This window comes from Phoca vitulina, unplaced genomic scaffold, assembly GCF_004348235.1.
Source record: "Phoca vitulina isolate PV1807 unplaced genomic scaffold, GSC_HSeal_1.0 scaffold90, whole genome shotgun sequence".
In the NCBI taxonomy this organism is placed as follows: domain Eukaryota; kingdom Metazoa; phylum Chordata; class Mammalia; order Carnivora; family Phocidae; genus Phoca; species Phoca vitulina.
The window spans coordinates 691,295-717,298 of NW_022589793.1; the positions used below are offsets into that span (position 1 = coordinate 691,295).

A 26,004-nucleotide genomic window follows, 5' to 3' on the forward strand; every position below is an offset into this window, starting at 1 on the left:
ATTTAGATATTGTAAAGTATTTTTACTTCATTTTCATTAAAAATTTAACCAAAATCTTTTTATTAGTTACATAGTGCCTGTGTCTCCTCCAGATAAGCAAATGTTTATATATCATCTCTCCTTAAAGGCATCTATTTTTTCTTAAATTTAAGGCTAATTGGTTGCCTGGAAAAGTCACTTCTCTGATGAGTTCAAGAAAATTTATTATTTTTTAGATTATTTAAACAAGTTTCTTGTTTTCTAGAGTGAGAGTGATGCTCTTTCCATATTTTTGCATCTTTTTAAAAAGAATTTTATTTATTTATTTGAGAGAGTGTGTGAGCAGAAGAGGGAGAGAGAATCTGAAGCAGACTCTGCACCCAATGCACAGGGCTTGATCTCATGACCAGGAGATCATGACCTGAGGTGAAACCAAGAGTTGGATGCTTAACCAACTGAGCCACTCAGGCACCCCTCCATATTTTTGCATCTTAAGCAGGAGCACTGCTAAACTACACATAAGAAATTTGAGATGCCTATAAAACATCTATATTTTAGATGTTCTATCCAAGTTTTCTATTGACAGTTCTCCAAACCAGGACAAATGCATGGACTGAAGAAGATTATGGCATTATCAGCTTTAAGATATTAATTGAATCAAGGCATGAATAGATATTACTGAGGGGATGTTTATAGATTTACTGTGAAATTTTACAGCTCATGTTATACCTTCAGATATTTTTTTCCCAATCATATTTTTATCCTTCTTAATTTTGGATTTTTTTCCCCATGAGATTGATTATGTGGTATGGTTTCTTGTATAGATACTTGATATGAGTGCTTGTCTTTCCAAAGTAATAGTGATAAAGTTAATATTTGTGGGTTTTCCTCAACAGGAATTCCGAGTGCAAAATACTACCAAGATAGCTGTAAAAGACTTGTCTTTGAATTTATATGTGGGGCAGATCACTGTTCTTCTAGGACCCAATGGGGCAGGAAAATCCACTACTCTGTCTATTCTCTCAGGTAAGTGTATATATCTGTCCAGAGTATCCTCACATAGACACTATAGATCAAGCCTACAAGACTTTTGTGTATTCTTTTGATATTTACAATTTAGCCAGTTCAGTGATACATAGAATTGTTCAGTAATCTTTCTTTTTAAATTGTAAATAATTTCATGTGAGAGAGAGCAGATAACAGGTTTTACAAAGATTTTACAAAGTGACCATTATAAATATGCTCAAAGAACTAAAGGAAACCATGATTAAAGAAGTAATGGAATGTATGAAAACAGTATCAAATAGAAAATATCAATGAAAAGATAGAAATTATAAAAAGAAGAACCAGGTGGGAATTCTGGAGTTGAAAAGTATAATAACCAAAGTGAAAAATTCATTAAAGGGGCTCAACAGTAGATTTCGTGAATTGTCACAAGAGAACACTGGTGAACTTGAAGATAGATTGATAGAGATTATAAAATGTGAATAAAACAAAAGAGAAAGAATGAAGGAAAATTAAGTTTCATAGCAATTTTTGATACCTTTAAATGCACCAGCATACATGTATTGGAATGTAGGAGAGGAGAAAGAGAACAAAGCCAAAAAGGTATTCTACAAAATAATGGCTGAAAACATTAATCTACACATTCAAGAAGCTCCACAAACTTCAAATAGGATAAATGTGAAGAGATCATCACCCATAAATATTATAGTAAAAATTATTAAGGAGAAAATCTTGAAAGCAGGAAGCCAAAAATACTTTGTCACATTCATTTGCACCCCAATAGGACCAGAAGCTGACTTCTAATTAGAAACAATGGGGGCCAGAAAGCAACGGGATGATATTTAATAAAAAGTGTTGAAAATTTGAAATGATCAGTTACTAGTAATGAAATTGAATCAGTAATGAAAAAGCTGCCAATGACCAAAGTCCAGGAACAGATGTCTTCACGGGTGAATTTTATCAAACATTTAAAAGATTTAATGCTCATTCTTCTCAAAGTATTCCAAAAAATAGAAGAGGAAGGAAAACTTCCAAATTCATTCTACAAGGTCAGCATTACCCTGATACCAAATCAAGCACCCTGCATAAAACTACAGGTCAATATTTCTGATGAACATATATGTAAATCTTCTCAACAAAATGTTAGCAAAACAAATTCAACAATATATTAAAAGGATTCATCATGACCATGTTGGATTTATGCCACAGATGCAAGTGTGGTTCAATATTGGCAAATCAATCAATGTGGTACATCACATTAACAAGAGGAAGGATAAAAACCATATGATCATCTCAGTAGATGCAGAAAAAAAAAAACATTTAACAAAATACAACATCCATTCTTGATTAAAAACTCTCAAAGTATGTTTGGAGGGAACTCCAAAAGTATGTTTGGAGGGAACTCCAAAAGTATGTTTGGAGGGAACATATTTCAATATAATTAAGGCCATATATGATAAACCTACAGCTAAAATCATACTCAATGGTGAAAAGCTGAAATCTTTTCTTCTAAGATCAGGAACAAGACAAAGATGTTTACTCCCACCACTTTCATTCATCATAATAGTAGAAAGTCCTAGTCACAGCAAACAGACAAGAAAAAGAAATAAAAGGCATTTAAATTGGTAAGGAAGACAATACTGTCACTATTTGCAGATGACATGATATATGTAGAAAACTCTAAAGACACCACCAAAAAACTATTAGAACTAATAAATGAATTCCATTAAGTTGTAGAACACAAAATTAATATGCAGGGGTAGTTTGGGAAGATGGCAGAGTAGGAGGACCCTGAGCTTATCCCATTCCATGTTTACTAGATATCATCCATATCCAAATAAGTATACTGGAGAGTGATCCAAAGACTAGCAGAAAAAACTCTACAACTAAATATAGACAAGAAACTGCATCTGAAAGATTAGGAAGGTCAGAAAGGCAGAGGGAGGCTGCCTTCAGGAGGGAGGGAGTTCTACACAGAAAGGGCAGAGAAAGGGATCTTCGCATTGGAGCTCACATGGGGAAGACTGATCCCCATATTTTGGCTTTGAAAATCAGAGGAGCTCAATTCTGTGAATTTGTATAACCAGTAGAACTTAGAGCCTGGAGTTTTAAAAGTCAGCTGATTCAGCACTGGGCAAGCAGGGAAGGCTGGTGATAGCTGGGTCCCTGCCCTTGAAGAAACAGCAGCCTGCACAGAGAAGCAACATAAAAACAGCAGTTTACACAATGCCAGGGGCAAATGGGAGACAAATCTGTTCATAGTGATTTCAGAGCATGTTCGGGGACTTCTCCAAAACTGAGGGAGCTGGCAGGCATCATTTCCCCCTTTCTCACTCCCACCCCCCAATTCCCTGGTCCCAGCATAAACGCAGGGCCATCAGCAGGCAGCGGGACTGCACATACACTTGCTATCTAACCTGCTAGTAGTGCACAATGCCCATGAGTTCTCCTGAGGACTCACCCACTTTAAGCCTGCTAGCCTCAGTCCTGGGCTCAGGACAAATTTTGTTAAAGCCACACATGCACCCTGTCCTGCCATTGTGTGCCCTGCACGTCTGATGTGCTGCACCCAGCCATCCTTGTGCACAAAGCCCAGTCTCTGGCCCTCGGCCACTGCAGCACTTCAGGGGATCCATCATAAGACTAGTGACCCAGAGCAAATTTGCTAACACTCCCAAGTTCCCCAGCAGGTACACCCCTTCAGAGCTGTCCTGTCTGGGGGTGCCTGGGTGGCTCAGTCAGTTAAGCATCTTCCTTCGGCTCAGGTCATGATCCCAGAGTCCTGGGATCAAGCCCCAAGTCAAACTCCCTGCTCAGCGAGGAGTCTGCTTCTCCCTCTCCTTCTGTCCTGCTCACTTTCTCTCTCTCTCTCTCCAATAAATAAATAAAATCTTAAAAAAAAAAAAAAAGAGCTGGACTGCCTGGATCCCACTAACACCACAGAGAACAAGCATTCCCACAAAAGTTGGAGAGTCACTGCAGATGACTTCACTGAGAGGAAACTTGACTCAAACACAACAGCAGGGCATAAACAACACACATTTCTAAAGTGCCAATTTCTGGTGAACAGGGGATGCTGTACTGCAGGGCACTCCAGGACCTCTTCTTCATAAAGTCACTACTTTCAAGAGCTGAAGACATAGCTGACTTTCCTAATACACAGAAACAGACACAGGCAGACAAAATGAGGAGACAGAGAAACTTATCCCACATGTAAAAACGGGACAAGGCCACAGCCAGAGATCTAAGCAAAACAGATAAAAGTAACATGCCTGATAGAGAATTTAAAGCAGTGATCATAAGGATACTCAGTGGAATAGAGAAAAGAATGGAAGACATGAGTGAGACCCTTAACACAGAAGTAAGGAACAACATAACAGAGATAAAGGGCTCCATAAACAAAATGAGAAACATGCTTGATGGAATGAATTGCAAGATGGGAGAAGTAGAAGAATGAATTAGTGACCTAGAAGGCAGAGTAGTGGAAAATAATCAAGCTGAACAAAAAAGAGAATAAAGAATTATGCAGAATGAGAATAGACTTAGGGAACTCCGACTCCATCAAATGTAATAACATTCATATCATAGGAGTCCCAGAAGAAGAGAGAGAAAAGGGGACATATAATTTATTTGAAGAAATAATAACTAAAAACATCCCTATCTGGGGAAGAAAACATATCCAGATCCAGGAGGCACATAGAACCCCCATCAAAATCAACAAAAGCAGATCCACACTAAGATATTAATTAAAATTGGCCAAATATAGTAATAAAGAAAAAAATTTAAAAGCAGCAAGACAAAAGGAAACTGTAACTTACAAGGGAAAAACCCATAAGACTAGCAGGAGATTTTTCAGCAGAAACTTTGCAAACTAGAAGAGTGCTGACTGGGAAAAATCTGCAGCCAAGAATACTTCTACCCAGCAAGGCTATCATTCAGAATAGAAGGAGAGATAAAAAGATTCCCAGACACACAAAAAACTAAAGAAGTTCATGACCACTAAACCAACCCAGCAGGAAATATTAAAGGGGACTTTAAAGAGTGGAAAGGAAAGACCAAAAATGATAGTATAAAGGTAGGAAACACAAAAGCAGTAAAAATGAATATTTCTATAAAAAATCAGTCAAGGAACTCACAAAATAAAATAATATAGAATATAACAACATATACCTAAAACATGGGGAGGAGAGGAAAAAAGAATGGGTTCAAATTTGGACAGTCATCAACTTAATGTAAACTGCTATATGCAGAAGTGGTTATATACAAGCCTAATGGTAACCATATATCAAAAACCACTCATAAATGTGCAAAGAATAAAGAGAAAGAAATTCATATGTGTATCACTGAAAAAATCAGCAAAACATGAAAGAGAGACAGCCTGAATGGGAGAATATATTTGCAAATGATATATCCAATAAGGGGTTAATATCCAGAATATGAAAAGAACTCCTACAACTCAACACCAAAAAAAAGAAACAATCTGATTAAAAAATGGGCAGAGGACCTAAATATATATTTTTCCAAAGACATATAGATGGCCAATAGACATATGAAAAGATGCTCAAGGGACACCTGGGTGGCACAGTCAGCTAAGCATCTGCCTTCGGCTCAGGTCATGATCCCAGGGTCCTGGGATTGAGCCCCATGTTGGATTCCCTGCTCAGCAGGGAGTCTGCTTCTCCCACTGCTCCTCATCCCACTCTCATGCTCTCTCTCTCTCTCTAAAATAAATAAAATCTTTTTTAAAAAAAAGATGCTCAACATTATCAGGTAAATTATCAGGTAAATGCAAATCAAAACCACAATGAGATATCACTGCACACCAGTCAGAATAGTTAGTGTCAAAAGGACAAGAAATAACACGTGTTGGGGAGAATGTGGGGAAAGGGAACCCTCATGCACTATTGGTGGGAATGTAAATTGGTGCAGCCACTGTGGAAAATAGTATGGAATTTCCTCAAAAAATTAAAAACAAATACCATATGATCCAGTAATTTCACTACTGGGAATTTGCCCAAAGAAAATGAAAACAGTAATTCTAAAAGATACATGTACCTCTACATTTATTGCGGCATTATTTACAACAACTAAGAAATAGAGGCAACCCTAGTGTCCATCAACACATGAATGGATAAGGAAGATGTGATATATGTATATATAGTGTATATATATGTAGTGTATATATGTATGTGTATATATATGTGGTGTCTGTATGTATGTGGTGTATATAATGTGTATATATATGTGGGGTGTGTGTGTGTGTATTGTCATTTGCAACAACATGGATATAACTAGAGGGTATTTTGCTAAGTGAAATAGGCAGAGAAAAGCAAATACTTTATCATTTCACTCATATGTTGACTTGAAGAAACAAAAACAAAGAAACACTCTAAATACAGAGAACCAAATGGTGGTTGCCAGAGAGAAGGTAGGTGGGGAGGGGGTGGGATGGGCAAAATCAGTGATGGGGATTAACAGGTACTAACTTCCAGTTACAAAAAAAATTTTTTTAAAGAGCGAAGTGCTGAAAGAAAAAATTGTCAGCTGAGGGTCTCATCTCTAGGTATCAGAAATTAACATGAAATAACACATTCCCAGATAAACAAACCTGACAGAATTCATTCCTAATAGACCTACCTTAAAAAAGTTCTTTGGGCTAAAAGCAGTAAGCTGAGATGGAAATCTGAACACATGCGTGTGCACACACACACACACACACACACACAAATACACATATAACACAGATGACATATCAAAGTTAATTATGTTCACCACGACCAAGTGGGATTTATTCCTGGGCTGCAAGGTTGGTTCAACATCCACAAATCAATGTGATACAATACATTAATAGAAGAAAGAAGAAGAACCGTATGATCCTCTCAATAGATGCAGAAAAATTCATTTGACAAAGTACAGCATCCTTTCTTGATTAAAACTCTTCACAGTGTAGGGATAGAGGGTACATACCTCAATATCATAAAAGCCATCTATGAAAAACCCACAGCGAATATCATTCTCAATGGGGAAAAACTGAGAGCTTTTCCCCTAAGGTCAGGAACATGGCAGGGATGTCCACTATCACCACTGCTATTTAACATAGTACTAGAAGTCCTAGCCTCAGCAATCAGACAACAAAAAGAAATCAAAGGCATCCAAATCGGCAAAGAATAAGTCAAACTCTCACTCTTTGCAGATGATATGATACTTTATGTGGAAAACCCAAAAGATTCCACCCCAAAACTGCTAGAACTCATACAGGAATTCAGTAAAGTGGCAGGATATAAAATCGGTCCACAGAAATCAGTGGCATTTCTATACACCAACAACAAGACAGAAGAAAGAGAAATTAAGGAGTCGATCCCATTTACAATTGCACCCAAAACCATAAGATACCTAGGAATAAATCTAACCAAAGAGGCAAAGAATCTGTACTCAGAAAACTATAAAATACTCATGAAAGAAATTGAGGAAGACACGAAGAAATGGAAAACGTTCCATGCTCATGGATTGGAAGAACAAATATTGTTGAAATGTCAATGCTACCTAGAGCAATCTACACATTTAATGCAATCCCTATCAAAACACCATCAACTTTTTTCAAAGAAATGGAACAAATAATCCTAAAATTTGTATGGAACCAGAAAAGACCCCGAATAACCAGAGGAATGTTGAAAAAGAAAAGCAAAGCTGGTGGCATCACAATTCCAGACTTCAAGCTCTATTACAAAGCTGTAATCATCAAGACAGCATGTTACTGGCACAAAAACAGACACATAGATCAATGGAACAGAATAAAGAGCCCAGAAATGGACCCTCAACTCTATGGTCAACTTATCTTCGACAAAGCAGGAAAGAATGTCCAATGGAAAAAAGTCTCTTCAACAAATGGTGTTTCGAAAATTGGACAGCCACATGGAGAAGAATGAAACTGGACCATTTCCTTACACCACATGCAAAAATAGACTCAAAATGGATAAAAGACCTAAATGTGAGACAGGAGTCCATCAAAATCCTAGAGGAGAACACAGGCAGCAACCTCTTCGACCTCAGGCGCAGCACCTTCTTCCTAGACACATCGCCAAAGGCAAGGGAAGCAAGGGCAAAAATGAACTATTGGGACTTCATCAAGATAAAAAGCTTTTGCACAGCAAAGGAAACAGTCAACAAAACCAAAGACAACCGACAGAATGGGAGAAGATATTTGCAAATGACACTACTGATAAAGGGCTGATATCCAAGACCTATAAAGAACTTATCAAACTCAACACCCAAAGAACAAATAATCGAATCGAGAAATGGGCAGAAGACATGAACAGACATTTCTGCAAAGAAGACATCCAAATGGCCAAAAGACACATGAAAACGTGCTCAACATCACTCGGCACCAGGGAAATACAAATCAAAACCTCAACGAGATACCACCTCACATCAGTCAGAATGGCTAAAATTAACAAGTCAGAAAATGACAGATGTTGGTGAGGATGCAGAGAAAGGGGAACCCTCCTACACTGTTGGTGGGAATGCAAGCTGGTGAAGCCACTCTGGAAAACAGTATGGAGGTTCTTCAAAAAGTTGAAAATAGAGGTACCCTACCACCCAGCAATTGCACTACTGGGTATTTACCCCAAAGATACAAATGTAGTGATCCAAAGGGATACGTGCAACCCAATGTTTATAGCAGCAATGTCCACAATGGCCAAACTATGGAAAGAGCCTAGATGTCCATCAACAGATGAATGGATATGAGAAGATGTAGTATATATATATACAATGGAATATTATGCAGCCATCAAAAAAATGAAATCTTGCCATTTGCAACAACGTGGTGGAACTAGAGGGTATTATGCTGAGTGAAATAAGTCAATCAGAGAAAGATAAGTATCATATGATCTCACTGATACGAGGATTTGAGAAACAAAACAGAGGATTATAGGTGAAGGGAGGGAAAAATGAAACAAGATGAAACCAGAGAGAGAGACAAACCATAAGAGACTCTTAATCTCAGGAGACAATTTGAGGGTTGCTGGAGGGGAGGGGGCAGGAGGGATGTGGTGGCTGGGTGATGGACATTGGGGAGGGTATGTACTATGGTGAGCTCTGTGAATTGTGTAAGACTGATGAATCACAGATCTGTACCCCTGAAACAAATAATACATTATATGTTAATTTAAAAAAATTAAGTTAATTATGTAATTATAAAAGACAGTATCAATACATATTACTTTTTCTTTTAACTAATTTCAAAAGAAATTGTATAAAACTATTTATATAATTGCAATGTTGGGCCTGTAATACAGAAAAGTAATAAATTTGACGATAATGGCATAAAGGAAGTGGATGGGAGCAAAGTTGTGATAGAGTAAGGAAATGATACTAGATGGGAACACAAATCCATAGGACAAATGAAGAGGACCAAAAATGCTATATAAGAAGTAAGTTTAACAAACTGTAATTACATACTTGCTCTCTTTTATCCACTTCTGTAATAAGCATAAAATTATATGAGTATTAATTATAACAGTGTATTTTTGGAATGGTAACACATGTAGATGAAATGTGTATAACAATAGTAGCACAAAAATAGAGAAGAGAGGACAAAACTATATCAGCTTTCTAGAATTAAGTTAATATAAATCTGAAGTTGATTCTGGTAACTAAATTGTGTATAGTAAGCCTCAGAGCAACTACTAAGAAAATAAGTCAAAAATACATATAGTGAAAAAATCATTAAAGGAATTTAAATGTTACACTAGAAAATAGTCTATGCAGAAGAAAGCAATAAATAGAGTAACAAAAATTACATGAGGCATCAAAAATAAAAAAGCAAAATGGCAAACATAAACCCAGCTATATTGATAATAATATTGTTAGTGGATTAAACAATCCATATAAAAGGCAGATTGTCAGATGTATTAAAATAAGATCCAGCTCTATGCTGTGTACAGGAGACACATTTTAGATTCAAAGATACAAATAGTTTGAAAGTAAAAAGACGGAAAGAATACACAAAATGCAACCAAAGTAAAGCTGCACTAGCTATGCAAATATCAGACAAAATAGACTTTAAAACAAAGTGTTGCTAGAAATAGAGAAAGATATTTTATAATGATAAAGGGGTCAATTTACCATGAAGTTGTAACAATTATAAATATATATGCACCTAACAACAAAGTTCCCGCATATGTGAAGCAAAAACTGTCAGAATTTAAGGCAGAAATAGACAATGGAAAAATAATAATTGTAGATTTCGGTATCCCACTTTCAATGAAAGATATAGCAAGTAGGCAGAATATCAACAGGTAAATAGATGACTTGAAAAATATTACACACAATAGATCTCATAAGTATCTATACACATTTCTTTTTTTTTTTTTTTTTTTTTTTTAAAGATTTTATTTATTTATTTGAGAGAGAGAGAATGAGAGACAGAGAGCATGAGAGGGAGGAGGGTCAGAGGGAGAAGCAGACTCCCTGCCGAGCAGGGAGCCTGATGCGGGACTCGATCCCGGGACTCCAGGATCATGACCTGAGCCGAAGGCAGTCGCTTAACCAACTGAGCCACCCAGGCGTCCCGTATCTATACACATTTCATCTAATAGCAAAATCTATGTTCTTCTCAACCACATGTAGAATATTCTCTATGATAGAGTATACATTAGGCCACAAAAAAAGCCTGAATGAATTTAGAAGATTGAAATTACACAGTGTAGTTTCTGATTACAATGGAGTGAAATTATAAATTTACAACAGGAAGAAATGAGAAATTCACATATTTGTGGAAATTAAACAACATACTTCTAAATACTAATGGTGAAAGAAGAAATCACAAAGAAAATTAGGAAATATTTGACATGAATAAAAATGACATAACACACAAAACTAATGAGATGCAGCTAAAGCAGTGCTTAGAGGGAAATTTATAGCTGTAAATTCCTACATTAAAAAGTTCTCAGATAAACAATCTGTCCACCTAAGACACTTAAAAAAGAACAGCCAGCTAAATCCAAAGAAATAAGGAAATAAGGGAATTAATGAAACCAAATGTTAGTTCTTTGAAAAGATCAATGAAAGTGACAAACCTTTAGCTATACTGACCAAGAAAAAAAAAAAAAAAACAGAGAAGACTCAAATCACTAAAAGCAGAAAGGAAAGGTCCACTACAGAAATAAGAAGTCAAAAGGGATGATCATCTAAACAGTCTCATTTCAATGCATTTAAATTAGATTACATTGTTAAAAATGAAAACTTCTGGAATAAACATGATGATGGAGGGGACTGCAGCACAACAGGAATAATTTGAGAGATCATGTTGGATATTTGTGAACACATTTATCCTCTTGGTCATGTTTTCTTTTTTTATAATATTGAAGTATAGCTGACATACAATGTTATATTAGTTTCAGGTGTACAACATAGGGATTTTGCAATTCTATACAATACTCAATGCTTACCACAGTAAGTGTAAAGTAGGATTAATGAGTTACTGGATTTAAATGATACTTTCTTCTTTAAACTTAACCAATAATTATGAGAGCTATGGATAAAAATTATATAAATATTGTGAAACTATTTTAGGTTACTATGTGTTACCTCCCCTGACTAGAATTTAAATTCTTCAAGGATAACAGATTTATTATCTGGGTTATCAAGTTTTAATTAAAAGAGTTTACCACAGTCTAGGTCAGTGTACAATTCATAACATAATTCATATATATAATGGAATATTACTCAGCCATCAGAAAGGATGAATACCCAACTTTTACATCAATATGGATGGGACTGGAAGAGATTATGCTAAGTGAAATAAGTCAAGCAGAGAAAGTCAATTATCATATGGTTTCACTTATTTGTGGAACATAAGGAATAGCATGGAGGACATTAGGAGAAGGAAGGGAAAAATGAAGGGGGGAAAATCGGAGGGTGAGATGAACCATGAGAGACTATGGACTCTGAGGAACAAACTGAGGGTTTTGGGGGGGGGGGAATGGATTAGCCCAATGATGGGTATTAAGGAGGGCACGTATTGCATGGAGCACTGGATGTTATACGAAAACAATGAATCATGGAGCACTACATCAAAAACTAATGATGTACTGTATGGTGACTAACATAACATAATAAAATAAAATAAAATTTTTTGAAAAAACAACATAATTCATAAATGTTGTCAAGTGGCTGATGGCAATGCTGTTAAGTTCTAATATAACAAACTCTTTAGTGTTTTTATATACCTGAGTGATTTGTACTCATTCATACTCATTGAATATTAGAACATGCAGTTAATCAAATAAAAAATAAAAAATTATTTTTAATCTCATCACCTCAAATATAACAATGGGTATTTTTTGGAATTTTCTTCTGAGAGATACTGCTAATTCTAATGAATAATCCATATATAGATTTCAAATTTAAGGTTTTAATGAAAAGTTTGTTGTCATGTTCCCTCATGAAAGCTAAGGTATTGTTACGTCTTCTGCTTGATCCCTAGGTCTCTATCCTGCTACCAGTGGTGAGGCCTATATTAATGGATATGACATCTCACAGCAGATGGTCCAGATCAGGAAAAGCTTGGGCTTGTGTCCCCAACAAAATTTGTTGTTTAATTACTTGACCGTGTCAGAACACCTTTATTTCTATTGTGTGGTAAGCCAAAAAAGATATGTTCCTTTTTCCCACTCTATTGATGTATTTCAGGTAGATTAACAACTATCAATATCCTTATTCCTAGAAAGTTCAAAAACTGATTTTTGATGAATTCTCCTTTAAACGTAAAGACAGGCTAAGGGAAGAAGACACTATAGAAATCATATAAGAAAAGGCTTGTATAAAGTGTTTCTTAGGAAAAAGCTGGAAGCACTATGTAAACTCTGGCTTCTCTTTCTAGGTAAAAGGAATACCTCAAAAGACACGTCTTATGGAAATTGATCATATGCTGGCTGCTTTTAACCTGCTAGATAAGCGTAATGAATTTTCATGTTCACTGAGTGGAGGAATGAAGCGCAGACTCTCCATGATCATAGCACTTATAGGGGACTCCAAGGTAAAAAAAAAAGGGGGGGAGCACTAAAAATGGATCCCCACCAAAGCTGGTCTAAAAAGATCAGCCAACAGAAACCTGAGAGCTGATAAGGATCTAACACTGTAAAAAGAACCTTACAAATTAATCCCATATGGAATTCACATTATCAAATTATTGTAATAAATTTGTCACAGGTTTGGAATTATTCTAGCATTCCTAATTCAGTTTTAGTCTAAACTTGTTAGCTTAACTGAACAAGTGACTGAAAAAGCAAAACCAGAGTAAGCCCCATAAATGATACTTAGTGACCTTAGTGACACGAGTACATAATGCTTAACGGTTATAAAATTGTTCTTCTGGTCTTTAGGTGGTGATACTTGATGAACCAACATCTGGCATGGACCCAGCCTCAAGGAGAGCCACCTGGGATGTCCTTCAGCAATATAAACAGGATCGTACCATCTTATTGACCACCCACTACATGGATGAAGCTGACTTCCTGGGTGACCGCATAGCCATCATGGTCAAGGGATCCCTGCAGTGCTGTGGCTCTTCAGTTTTCCTGAAAAAAATATATGGTCTCTCCCTTTGATTATTTTTTGGATATTAATATCTTAGTATTCTTCAAACATAATCTTCATGGATATTGATGTCTTAGTAATATTATTCTAATTTCCATAATTTTTTGTCTATCTCCCCAAAACTTCTATGATTTCCTCTGTCCTTTTATTTGGGGCTCAACTATGAGCCCTTTGAAGTAATGGTCATAGTTTATTTATTTATTTTTAATATGGAAGTGTAATTGACATACAATGTCCTATTATTTTCAGGTGTACATCCTAGTGATTCAGTATTTTATACATTACAAAATGATCCCCATGATAAGTCTAGGTACCATCTGTAACCATACAAAGTTATTACAATATTATTGACTGTATTCCCCATGCTGTATATTATATCCTCATTGCTTATTTATTTTGTAACCAGAAGTTTATTCCTCTTAATCCCCTTCACCTATTTGCTTGACCTCCAACCCCTTCTGTTTCTGGTAACTGACAGTTTGTTCCTTGTATCTTTGAGTCTGTTTTGTCTACTTTTTTTGTTTTTTAGATTCTACATGTAAGTGAAATTATTTGGTATTTGTCTTTGTCTGATTTATTTCACTTAGCATGACACCTTCTAGGTCCATCCATGTTGTTACAAATGGCAAGAGTTCATTTTTCATGGCTAAGTAATATTCCATTGTATGTATTTACCACATCTTCATTTGTTCATCAGTGGGTGGACACTTAGGTTGTTTCCATACCTTGGCTCTGGTGAATAATGCTGCAATAGACGTAGGGGTGCATATATCTTTTTGAATTGGCATGGTTGTGTTCTTTGAGTAAATACCCAGTAGCAGAATTACTGGATCATATAGTAGTTCTATCTTTAATTTTTTGAGGAACTTCCACACTGCTTTCCACAGTGGTAGCATCAGTTTCCATTTCTACCAAAAGTGCAAGAGGATTCTTTTTTCTCCATATCCTCACCATCACCTGTTGTTTCTTATATTACTGGTTTTAGCCATTCTTTTTTTTATTATTGTTATGTTCAGTTAGCCACTGTATAGTACATCATTAGTTTTTGATGTAGTGTTCAATGATTCATTAGTTACATATAACCCAGTGCTCATCACAAAACCTGCTCTCCTTAATATCCATCACCCTGTTACTCCCCCCCCCCAACCTCCTCTCCTTTGAAACCCTCAGTTTTTTTCCCAGGGTCCATGGTCTCTCATGGTTCATCTCCCTCTCTGATTTCCCTCCCTTCCCCTATGGTCCTCTCTGCTATTGCTTATGTTCCATACATGAGTAAAACCATATGATAATTGTCTTTTTCTGCTTGACTTCTTTCACTTAGCATAATCCCCTCCAGTTCCATCCATGTTGATGCAGATGGTGGATATTCATCCTTTCTGATGGCTGAATAATATTCTGTTGTATATATGTACCACAAAGGAACTAGTCAACAAAATTAAGAGGCAACCTATGAAATGGGAGAAGATATTTGCAAATGACATTACAGATAAAGGGCTGGTATCCAAGATCTATAAAGAACTTCTCAAACTCAACACAAAAAAACAAATAACTCAGTCAATATATGGGCAGAAGACACAAACAGACACTTCTCCAGAGAAGACATACAAATGGCTAACAGACACGTGAAAAAGTGTTCAACATCACTAGCCATCAAGGAAATACAAATCAAAACCACAATGAGATACCACCTTACACCAGTTAGAATGACAAAAATTAACAAGACAGGAAACAACAAATGTTGGTGAGGATGTGGAGAAAGGGAAACCCTCTTACACTGTTGGTGGGAATGCAAGCTGGTACCGTCACTCTGGAAAACAGTATGTAGATTCCTCAAGAAGTTAAAAATAGAGCTACCGCATGACCCAGCAATTACACTACCAGGTATTTACCCCAAAGATACAGATGTAGTGAAAAGAAGGGGCACATGCACCCCAGTGTTCATAGCAGCAATGTCCACAATAGCCAAACTGTGGAAGGAGCCGAGGTGCCCTTCAACAGATGAATGGATAAAGAAGATGTGGTTTTAGCCATTCTGACAGGTGTGAGGTGATATCTCCTTGTGGTTTTGATTTATATTTCTCTGATGATGAGTAATGTTGAGCATCTTTTCATGTGTCAGTTAGCCATCTATATGTCTTTGGAGAAATGTCTTTTCAAGTCTTCTGCCCATTTTTAAATTGATTATTTGGTTTTTGGTGTTGAGTTGTATAATTTATTTGTATATTGTGGATATTAACCCTTTATTGGATATCACTTGCAAATATCTTCTCCCACTCATGGTGCTTTTTATTTTGTTGACATTTCCTTCACTGTGCAAAAGCTAGTATTGATGTAGTCTCAATAGTTTAATTTTGCTTTTGTTTCCCTTGCCAGAGGAAACCTATCTAGAAAAATGTTTCTATAGTCAATGTCAAAGAGATTACTTCCTGTGTTTTCTCCTAGGAATTTTTGGTTTGCAAGCATTTTCTTTTATTCTGTAGGTTGCCTTTCCATTTTGTTGATTATTTCTTTTGCCATTCAGAATATTTTTATTTTTTTAATTTCTTTTTTTTTAGTTTTATTTTATTTAATTATGTTATGTTAGTCACCATACAATACATCATTAGTTTTTGATGTAGTGATCCAAAATGATTTATTGATTTATTTTAGAGAGTGAGAGAGAGAGATAGGGAATGGAGGGAGGTGCAGAGGGAGAGAATCTTCAAGCAGACTCTCCACTGAGCACAGAGCCTGACTCAGGGCTCAGTCCCACGACCATGAGATCCCAACCTGAGCCGAAACCAAGAGTTGGATGCTTAACTAACTAAGCCACCCAGGCACCCCCAGAATCTTTTTAGTTTGTTGTGGTCACACTTCTCTATTTTTTACTTTCTTTGCTGTGCTTTTGGTTTCATATCCAAAAAAGATCATTGCCAAGACCAATGTCAAGAAGCTTTTACCCAGTGTTTTCTTATAGGAGTGGATCTTACTTTTTTTTTTTAATCTATTCGGTTCTGTCTTTTGATTGAAGAGTTTAATTTGTTTATATTTAATATTGGTTTTGATAGGGAAGTACTACTTTGTTACTCGTGTTCTGTTTGTCTTATACTTCTTGTGTCCCTCTTTTCCTGTCTTGCTGTCTTCATTTCCTTTTTACGGATTTTTTGTATTGATATACTTTGATTTCTTTTTTGTGTGTAATTTCTAGACATATTTTCTTTGTGGTTATCATGGGACTCACATAAAATACTGGGATGTATTACACCTTTCTTTAGATTCTCTCCATCACTGTCTTCAAATGTTTTAGTAATAGAATCAGGATTTTAGTCTTAGCAGAGGTTGGGATCTGTACATGAATGAGACCATGGAGATCTCTTTAAGCTATAGTCCAGTTCCCAGCTTTTTGTATCTGACAAATGCTCTTCGATTTCCATTTCTGCACTATTTTCTTCACCTTAAAGGTTTTCTGTCTACCCTGCTGCCCTCTCTCTAACCTTCAAAGGGCCATTGCAGTGAAGGACTGATGTACCCCAGAAGTGTTTCTCTCAGCTCTTTTGTCCTGCCCTGAGCTATCAGAGTACCACTGCAATGTTTTCCACAAAGTTCTATAGTGCCCTGGAGGCATTTTTTTTCTCCTTCCTACCCTTTCCTCCAGCTTTGCAAGACTAGTATAGTGCAGCTGGTGGAGGTGGAGAGCACTTTGGAAAGATTTCTCAGATCTCTGGAGGAAGGGACTTTTATCTGATTAATTTACTGCCTTACATATAATAAGCACCAAATATATATCTGTTTAATGAATATTAACCTTGTCTTCTCAGATTTCAGTGTCAATAGAACAAGAGGCCATATAAGAGAGCTTTTGTTTCCACCTCTGCTCTATCAGTCCCTAAGAAAATGAATGAAATTACAAAAGAAGTATTTAGTAGACTTCTTAGACTTATAATCATATGATTAACATGCCTTATCTTCTAGCTCATGCAAACTATGGAAAGCCAACTATGGTCTCCCAAGAATATTGGAAATACAAACTTGTTTTATTTGTTCTTCTAAATGGATTTTCTCAGGTGTGGGATACCACATTGTCATGGTGAAGGAAGCTCACTGTAATGTTGAAGAAATCTGCAAATTGCTTCAGTATCATATACCAACAGCCACTTTGGAGAAGAATGTTAATAATGAAGTATCTTTTATTCTACCCAAAGAGTATACACACAGGTATGAGTCCAGAGAATGTAAAATGATTGGTGTTTAGATAACCTGATGTAATTATTGCTTTTCCTGGTTTCTTCAGAAAGTACTCTTGAAATTTTAAAACGGTATTGTAACTTGCTGTAAAACGATGCTGAGACTTGTTGGAATGAAGCTTAAGTTTAGAATGTTGCATGGTGAGTGGAGTGAATGGAAGTGATATGCAGAGATATAAAAGAGTTACCAGAATAGTGCTACATATCAGGAAATATTTATATGCTTAAAATTCATGAATAAGAGGCTGTAAATATAAAGGGAAACCAGTGGGTGGACAATAGAGGAAAGAAACAAATACCATTTTGTGAAACTCCTACAAATTAAAAGGAGGAAATGTGTTATTCCTGGTACAAAGTTTAAACAAGATAACATGGTAAAGAGAGTAATTCAAGTATAGACACGCAACAAATATTTCATTTACCTCAAAGCAGGTATCCTGATGGGTCTCTGAGGTTTGTTGCCAACAATTACCTTTTATAAAGACAGGGGGCAGTGGGTGGGGGGGAGAAAGACAGGGGAAATTAAAACAAACTAATACTGTAAATCTAAATCTGATAATCAAGAAAATGTTGGTTGAAGGGAAAAAAAAGTCAGATATTTTATGGGAAATTTACCACATCATGGGGAACTTCATGACAGGAAAGAAGAAAGGATATTGGTAGATTTAGACACAGGCCAACATTATATAGAATATATATATAAGATATATAGAAAAGCAAATTTCTGTAACATAACCTCAAGATTGTTTGGAAGTTTCAAAAATGAAATTCTGACCACCGATCCCAAAGATAAAAAAAATAGAATGACAGCTAAAATTCAATAAACAAGGATCAATAATAGAGCTGATACAGAATATCATCAGGAATTTTATCACCCCAATCTGTTGTTCAAAGGAAGTTTAAAAAGTAGTTCATTTAATATTAATTAAGGGTGTCTTGAGCAGGTTTCACTCCTAAGCAGCAAAGTTGGAAAGATGTATGAGGGTTACAAGAATCTATTTTGTAGAGCAGGAGAGCGAATATTTGAGATAAGGTCCAGCAGATTATCCAGGAAGAAAAAGAAGGGAAATTAAATGTGTACATGATAGATCCAGATAATTGTTATGCAAGGCCCCTCTGGAAGTGTCCTGATAACCTTCCTCTAGTCTGGCCTTGACTTGTCTTAAAGGCATGAGATTTTGAGGTTGGCATCTGGAAATGAGAAAAAGACGAAAATATTGTCACCAAGAATGTCAAGGAAAAGAAGCTTCAGTGCTGCCATCAAGGAAAGGAAAATTTTCAAATCCTGTTTTGATTCCATCTTTCAACCAAAGAGAATGATCTTTTAGTTTAAAATACAAGAACAAGGGAGAAGGAAAGATGGCAGAGTAGTAGGGGACCCTATTTCAACTGGTCCCTGGAACTGAGCTGAATATCTACCAGACCACTCTGAGCACCCACGAAACCAGCCTGAGATGTAAGAAGATCTGGATCTCTACAAACAGAATATCGCAGGTGGTTGGTTTCGAGGTACGAAGCGGGGAGCCCTGATTCTGCGGGCAGATATCAGAGCCCCAACCTGGACGCAGGACTGGGAGCGCTGCCGAGGGGTGCACAACCCAGGACACCGCAGTTTATAGCAGCACAGACAGAAACGGAGACAGTGTGGCCTGGAGAGCTCACTGAAGAACAGACTGCGGTCTCTCTGCTCTGAGGCAGAGGGTTGGAAATGGTCTCTTCTGCTCTGACTTGCGGAAGAGACGCAGAAAGCCGCCAGGGAAAGCCGCCAGAGAACAAAAGCCCCCAAAACTGATTCCCGCTGAGCCCATCCCCACCACAGGGGGGCAGGGCAACTCCGCCCAAACAGGGTTGCCTGAGTAACAGCGCAGCAGGCCCCTCCCCCAGAAGACAGGCTGGGAAAACAAGAGGCCAGCAACCCTAAGGTCCCTAGAAAACAGGTGCATCTTGCTTGGGTTCTGGTCAACAATTTGGACTCTATACATTCCCTCAACCACCCATCAACAGAATGACTAGGAGGAGGAACCCCCAAAATAGAAAAGACTCAGAGATCATGACATATACTGCAGATTTACAAATGGATGCAGATATCACCACGATGTCAGAGATGGAATTCAGGCTAGCAATTGTGAAGACAATGGCCAGAATGGAGAAATCAATTAATGGCAACATAGAGTCGCTAAGGGCAGAAATGAAAGCTGAATTGGCAGAATTTAAAAATGCTATCGATGAGATCCAATCCAATCTAGATAATCTAACAGCTAGGGTAACTGAGGAGGAAGAACAAATAAGCGACCTGGAAGACAATATAATAGATAAAAAGGGAAAAGAGGAGGCCAGGGAAAAACAACTCAGAATCCATGAAAATAGAATCAGAGAAATAAGTGACACCATGAGGCGTTCCAATGTCAGAATAATTGGAATCCCAGAGGGAGTGGAGAGAGAGAGAGGACTAGAAGATGTATTTGAGCAAATCGTAGCTGAGAACTTCCCTAATCTGGGGAATGAAACAAACATTCGAGTCCTAGAGGCAAAGAGGACCCCTCCCAAGATCAAGGAAAACAGGCCAACACCCCAGCATGTAATAGTAAAACTTGCGAATCTTAGAACCAAGGAAACAATCTTAAGAGCAGTTAGGGGGAAGAGATTCCTTACATACAGAGAGGGAAACATCAGAATAACATCGGACCTATCCACAGAGACCCGGCAAGCCAGAAAGGCCTGGCAAGACATATTCAGGGTACTAAATGAGAAGAACGTGCAGCCAAGAATACTTTATCTGGCAAGGCTGTCATTTAGAATGGACGGAGAGATGCAGAGCTTCCAAGACCAGCAGAAACTGAAAGAATATGTGACCACTAAGCCAGCCCTGCAAGAAATATTAAGGGGGGTTCTATAAAAGGAGAAAGACCCCAAGAGTCATATACAACAGAAATTTACAGGGACAATCTATAAAAGCAACATCTTCACAGGCAACATGATGACAATTAATTCATATCTTTCAACAATCACTCTCAACGTGAATGGCCTAAATGCTTCCATAAAACGGCACAGCGTTGCAGATTGGATAAAAAGACAGGACCCATCCATATGCTGTCTACAAGAGACTCATTTTGAACCTAAAGATACATCCAGACTGAAAGTGAAGGGATGGAGATCCATCTTCCATGCCAGTGGACCTCAAAAGAAAGCTGGGTAGCAATTCTTATATCAGACAAATTAGATTTTAAACTAAAGTCTGTAATTAGAGACACAGAAGGACACTATATCATTCTTAAAGGGTCTATCCAACAAGAATATCTAACAATTGTAAATACCTATGCCCCCAACATGGGAGCAGCCATCTACATAAGCCAACTGTTAACCAAAATAAAGAGTCATATTGATAACAATACGTTAATTGTAGGAGACCTCAATACTCCACTCTCAGCAATGGACAGGTCATCTAAGCAGAAAATCAACAAAGAAACAAGAGCTTTGAATGATACACTGCACCAGATGGACCTCATAGATATTTACAGAACATTCCACCCTAAAATAACAGAATACTCATTCTTCTCGAGTGCACATGGAACTTTCTCCAGAATAGACCACATACTGGGTCACAAATCAGGTCTCAACTGATACCAAAAGATTGAGATTATTCCCTGCCTATCTCAGACCACAATGCTTTAAAACTGGAACTCAATCACAAGAAAAAATTTGGCAGAAATTCAAACACTTGGAAGCTAAAAACCACTCTGCTCAAGAATGTTTGGGTCAACCAGGAAATCAAAGAAGAACTTAAACAATCCACGTAAACCAATGAGAACGAAAACACATTGGTCCAAAACCTATGGAATACTGCAAAGGCGGTCCTAAGGGGGAAATACATAGCCATCCAAGCCTCACTCAAAAAAATAGAAAAATCTCGAATTCACCAACTAACTCTACTTCTTAAAGAACTAGTGAAAAAGCAACAAATTATGCCTAAGCCACACATTAGGAGAGAAATAATTAAAATTAGAGCAGAAATCAATGAATTAGAAACCAGAAACACAGTAGATCAGATCAACAAAACTAGAAGTTGGTTCTTTGAAAGAATTAATAAGATCGATAAACCACTGGTCAGACTTATCCAAAAGAAAAGAGGACCCAAATTAATAAAATTATGAATGAAAGGGGAGAGATCACGGCTAACACCAAGGAAATAGAAACAATTATTAGAAATTATTATCAACAACTATAAGCCAATAAACTGAGCAATCTGGATGAAATGGAGGCCTTCCTGGAAACCTATAAGCTGCCAAGACTGAAACAGGACGAAATTGACAACCTGAATAGGCCAATAACCAGTAACGAGATTGAAGCAGTGATCAAAAACCTCCCAAAAAACAAGAGTCCAGGGCCTGATGGATTCCCTGGGGAATTCTACCAAACATTCAAAGAAGAAATAATACCTATTCTACTGAAGCTGTTTCAAAAAATAGAAACAGAAGGAAAACTTCCAAACTCATTCTATGAGGCCAGCATTACCTTAATCCCCAAACCAGGCAAAGACCCCATCCAAAAGGAGAATTTCAGACCGATATCCCTGATGAATATGGATTCCAAAATCCTCAAGAAAATCCTAGCTAATAGGATGCAACAATACATTAAAAGGATCATCCACCACAACCAAGTGGGATTTATCCCCGGGATGCAAGGGTGGTTCAACATTCGCAAATCAATCAATGTGATAGAAAACATTAATAAGCGGAGGGAGAAGAACCATATGGTCCTCTCAATTGATGCAGAAAAAGCATGTGAGAAAATACAACATCCCTTCCTGATTAAAACTCTTCAGAGTATAGGGGTAGAGGGAACATTCCTCAAGTTCATAAAATCCATCTATGAAAAACCCACAGCGAATATCATCCTCAATGGGGAAAAGCTGAGAACCTTTCCCTTAAGATCAGGAACACATCAGGGATGCCCACTCTCGCCACTATTGTTCAACATAGTACTAGAAGTCCTTAGCAACAGCAATCAGACAACAAAAAGAAATAAAAGGTATTCAAATTGGCAAAGAAGAAGTCAAACTCTCTCTTTTCACAGATGACATGATACTTTATGTGGAAAATTCAAAAGACTCCACCCCCAAATTACTAGAACTCATACAGCAATTCAGTAATGTGGCAGGATACAAAATCAATGCACAGAAATCAGTTGCTTTCTTATACACTAACAACGCAACTGTAGAAAGAGAAATTAGAGAAACGATCCATTTACAATAGCACCAAAAACCATAAGATACCTCAGAATAAACCTAACCAAAGAGGTAAAGGATCTATACTCTACTACAGAACACTCATGAAAGAAATTGAAGAAGACACAAAAAGATGGAAAAATATTCTATGCTCATGGATCGGAAGAATAAACATTGTTAAAATGTCTATGCTACCCAGAGCAATCGATACCTTCAATGCCATCCTGATCAAAATTCCAATGACATTTTTCAAAGTGCTGGAACAAACAATCCTAAAATTTGTATGGAATCAGAAAAGACCCCAAATCACCAAGGAAATGTTGAAAAAGAAAAACAAAGCTGGGGGCATCACGTTGCCTGATTTCAAGCTATATGACAAAGCTGTGATCACCAAGACAGGATGGTACTGGCACAAAAACAGACATATAGACCAATGGAACAGAATAGAGAACCCAGATATGGACCCTCAACTCTATGGTCAAATAATCTTTGACAAAGCAGGGAAAAACATGCAATGGAAAAAAGATGGTCTCTTCAATAAATGGTGCTGAGAAAATTGGACAGCCACATGCAGAAGAATGAAACTCGACCATTCTCTAACACCATTCACAAAAATAAACTCAAAATGGATGAAAGACCTCAATGTGAGGCAGGAATCCATCAAAATCCTAGAGGAGAACATAGGCAGTAACCTCTTTGACATCGCCCACAGCAACTTCTTTCACGATACATCTCCAAAAGCTAGTGAAACTAAAGCAAAAATGAACTTTTGGGACTTCATCAAGATAAAAGGCTTCTGCACAGCAAAGGAAACAGTCAACAAAACAAAGAGGCAACCCACAGAATAGGAGAAGAAATTTGCAAATGACACTACGGATAAAGGGCTGGTATCCAAGATTTATAAAGAACTTCTCAAACTCAACACCCAAAAAACATAATCAAGTCAAAAAGTGAGCAGAAGATATGAAAAGACACTTCTCAGAAGAAGACATACAAATGGCTAATAGACACATGAAAAAATGTTCATCATCATTAGCCATCAGGGAAATCAAAACCACACTGAGATACCACCTTACACCAGTTAGAATGGCAAAAATGGACAGGGAAAGAAACAACAAATGTTGGAGAGGTTGTGGAGAACAGCAACCCTCTTACACTGTTGGTGGGAATGCAAGTTGGTACAGCCACTTTGGAAAACAGAGTGGAGGTTCCTCAAAATTTTAAAAATAGAGCTACCCTATGACCCAGCAATTGCACTCCTGGGTATTTACCCCAAAGACACAGATGTAGTGAAAAGAAGGGCCATATGCACCCCAATGTTCATAGCAGCAATGTCCGCAATAACCAAACTGTGCAAAGAGCCGAGATGCCCTTCAAGAGATGAATGGCTAAAGAAGATGTGGTCCATATATACAATGGAATATTACTCAGCCATCAGAAAGGATGAATACCCAACTTTTACATCAACATGGATGGGACTGGAAGAGATTATGCTAAGTGAAATAAGTCAAGCAGAGAAAGTCAATTATTATATGGTTTCACTTATTTGTGGAACATAAGGAATAGCATGGAGGACATTAGGAGAAGGAAGGGAAAAATGAGGGGGTGGGGAATTGGAGGGAGAGATGAACCGTGAGAGAATATGGACTGTGAGAGACAAACAGGGTTTTAGAGGGGAGGGCGGAGGGGGGATTGTTTAGCCCGGTGATGGGTATTAAGGAGGGCACGTACTGCATGGAGCACTGGGTGTTATACAAAAACAATGGATCGTGGATCACCACATCAAAAACTAATGATGTATTGTATGGTGACTAACATAACATAATAAAATTTTAAAAAAATAAAATAAAATACAAGAACAAACAAAAAGGTAGAAATTTTCAGTGTATTTCTCAGAGCTATAAATAAGTTCAAGTCTCCAAGCTGTAATGAAGTGTCTATGAGACACTCACATCACTATGAAGTGATTGCAGAGGAATAAATGTTAGTTCAATTGAAATAACTTTGCAACAAATAAGGGAAGAAAATAAAGTGTACTTAATTTCCCTCTTTCCAAGTGACTCTATTTACAAGATGACTCTTAAATTTAGAAAGATTATACCAAATAGTAAGATTAAATCAATAGTAAACCAAGAGAGATTAAATCAAATAGTAATGGTGATACAGTTGGATTAAAACACAAGTCAGTTTATCTACAAAGCCTTATGTTCTCCCATCAACACCCACAGTGTTAGAAAACTGGAGATGTGCCAATCTCATTCTAATTTTAAACTTCAGAAATTGACACCAATGATCCCATGGTTGATTCAAGGCAAAACACATACACACACATCAAAACCTAGAATGATAACTAAGAAACCACGAAATCATGCAAAAACTCATCTTAGTCTTGGACAGAAGTTCCTCCACATGTTTTATATGATTATAAGTCAGTCCTGGATAAATATCAATCTTTTCATAAGGATGAAAGGGAAAAAGAATGGGCTGTAGAAAGGATACTGAATTTTGAAATAAAAGCACCAATTTAAGAAATCATAAGAAATGCCTACTTTGAAAATATTTTCCAAAAATGGGAAACTTCAGAAATTCTCTGCTTTATAGTCTCAATCAAATTAAAGAGGACACTGTGAATCTAGAACAGTTTGGAGGAGGGAAAATGAGATAAAATGATGTGAAATCCTGATTGATTATAAAGATCTGACCAATACTTATGGCAGAAAAGAGAACTACTGAAAGAGAACACTATGTTAAGAATTCTTCCCAGAATTAAGAGGCCAGGTACTTTGTGATCTTCGGATATGGAGTTCACTCAATGTTTCTGCAGGTCATGTCAACACCAGAGAATGGGCCTATGGAAGTATTCTTTTCCCCAAAATCTCACTTAGCTCAAAATTCAAAGAGATGTATTTTTTTGAGTACCAATGTTTTGTAAAAAATCTACAGAATTTTAAAGATTCTCTTGTTTTTCTTCTT

General features: G+C 37.1%; 1 protein-coding gene across 1 annotated transcript in view; it reads left to right on the forward strand.

Annotated features, from left to right (window-relative positions):
* The window catches only part of LOC116626774 (ATP-binding cassette sub-family A member 3-like), a 199,460-nt gene that overhangs the window by 29,156 nt on the left and 144,300 nt on the right, over positions 1-26,004 (forward strand). Inside the window, exons 10-14 of the mRNA XM_032396277.1 lie at positions 876-1,005; positions 12,473-12,627; positions 12,869-13,024; positions 13,371-13,581; positions 17,628-17,778. Coding sequence (XP_032252168.1) covers positions 876-1,005; positions 12,473-12,627; positions 12,869-13,024; positions 13,371-13,581; positions 17,628-17,778 — 803 coding nt within the window. The remainder of the gene's footprint in view (positions 1-875; positions 1,006-12,472; positions 12,628-12,868; positions 13,025-13,370; positions 13,582-17,627; positions 17,779-26,004) is intronic.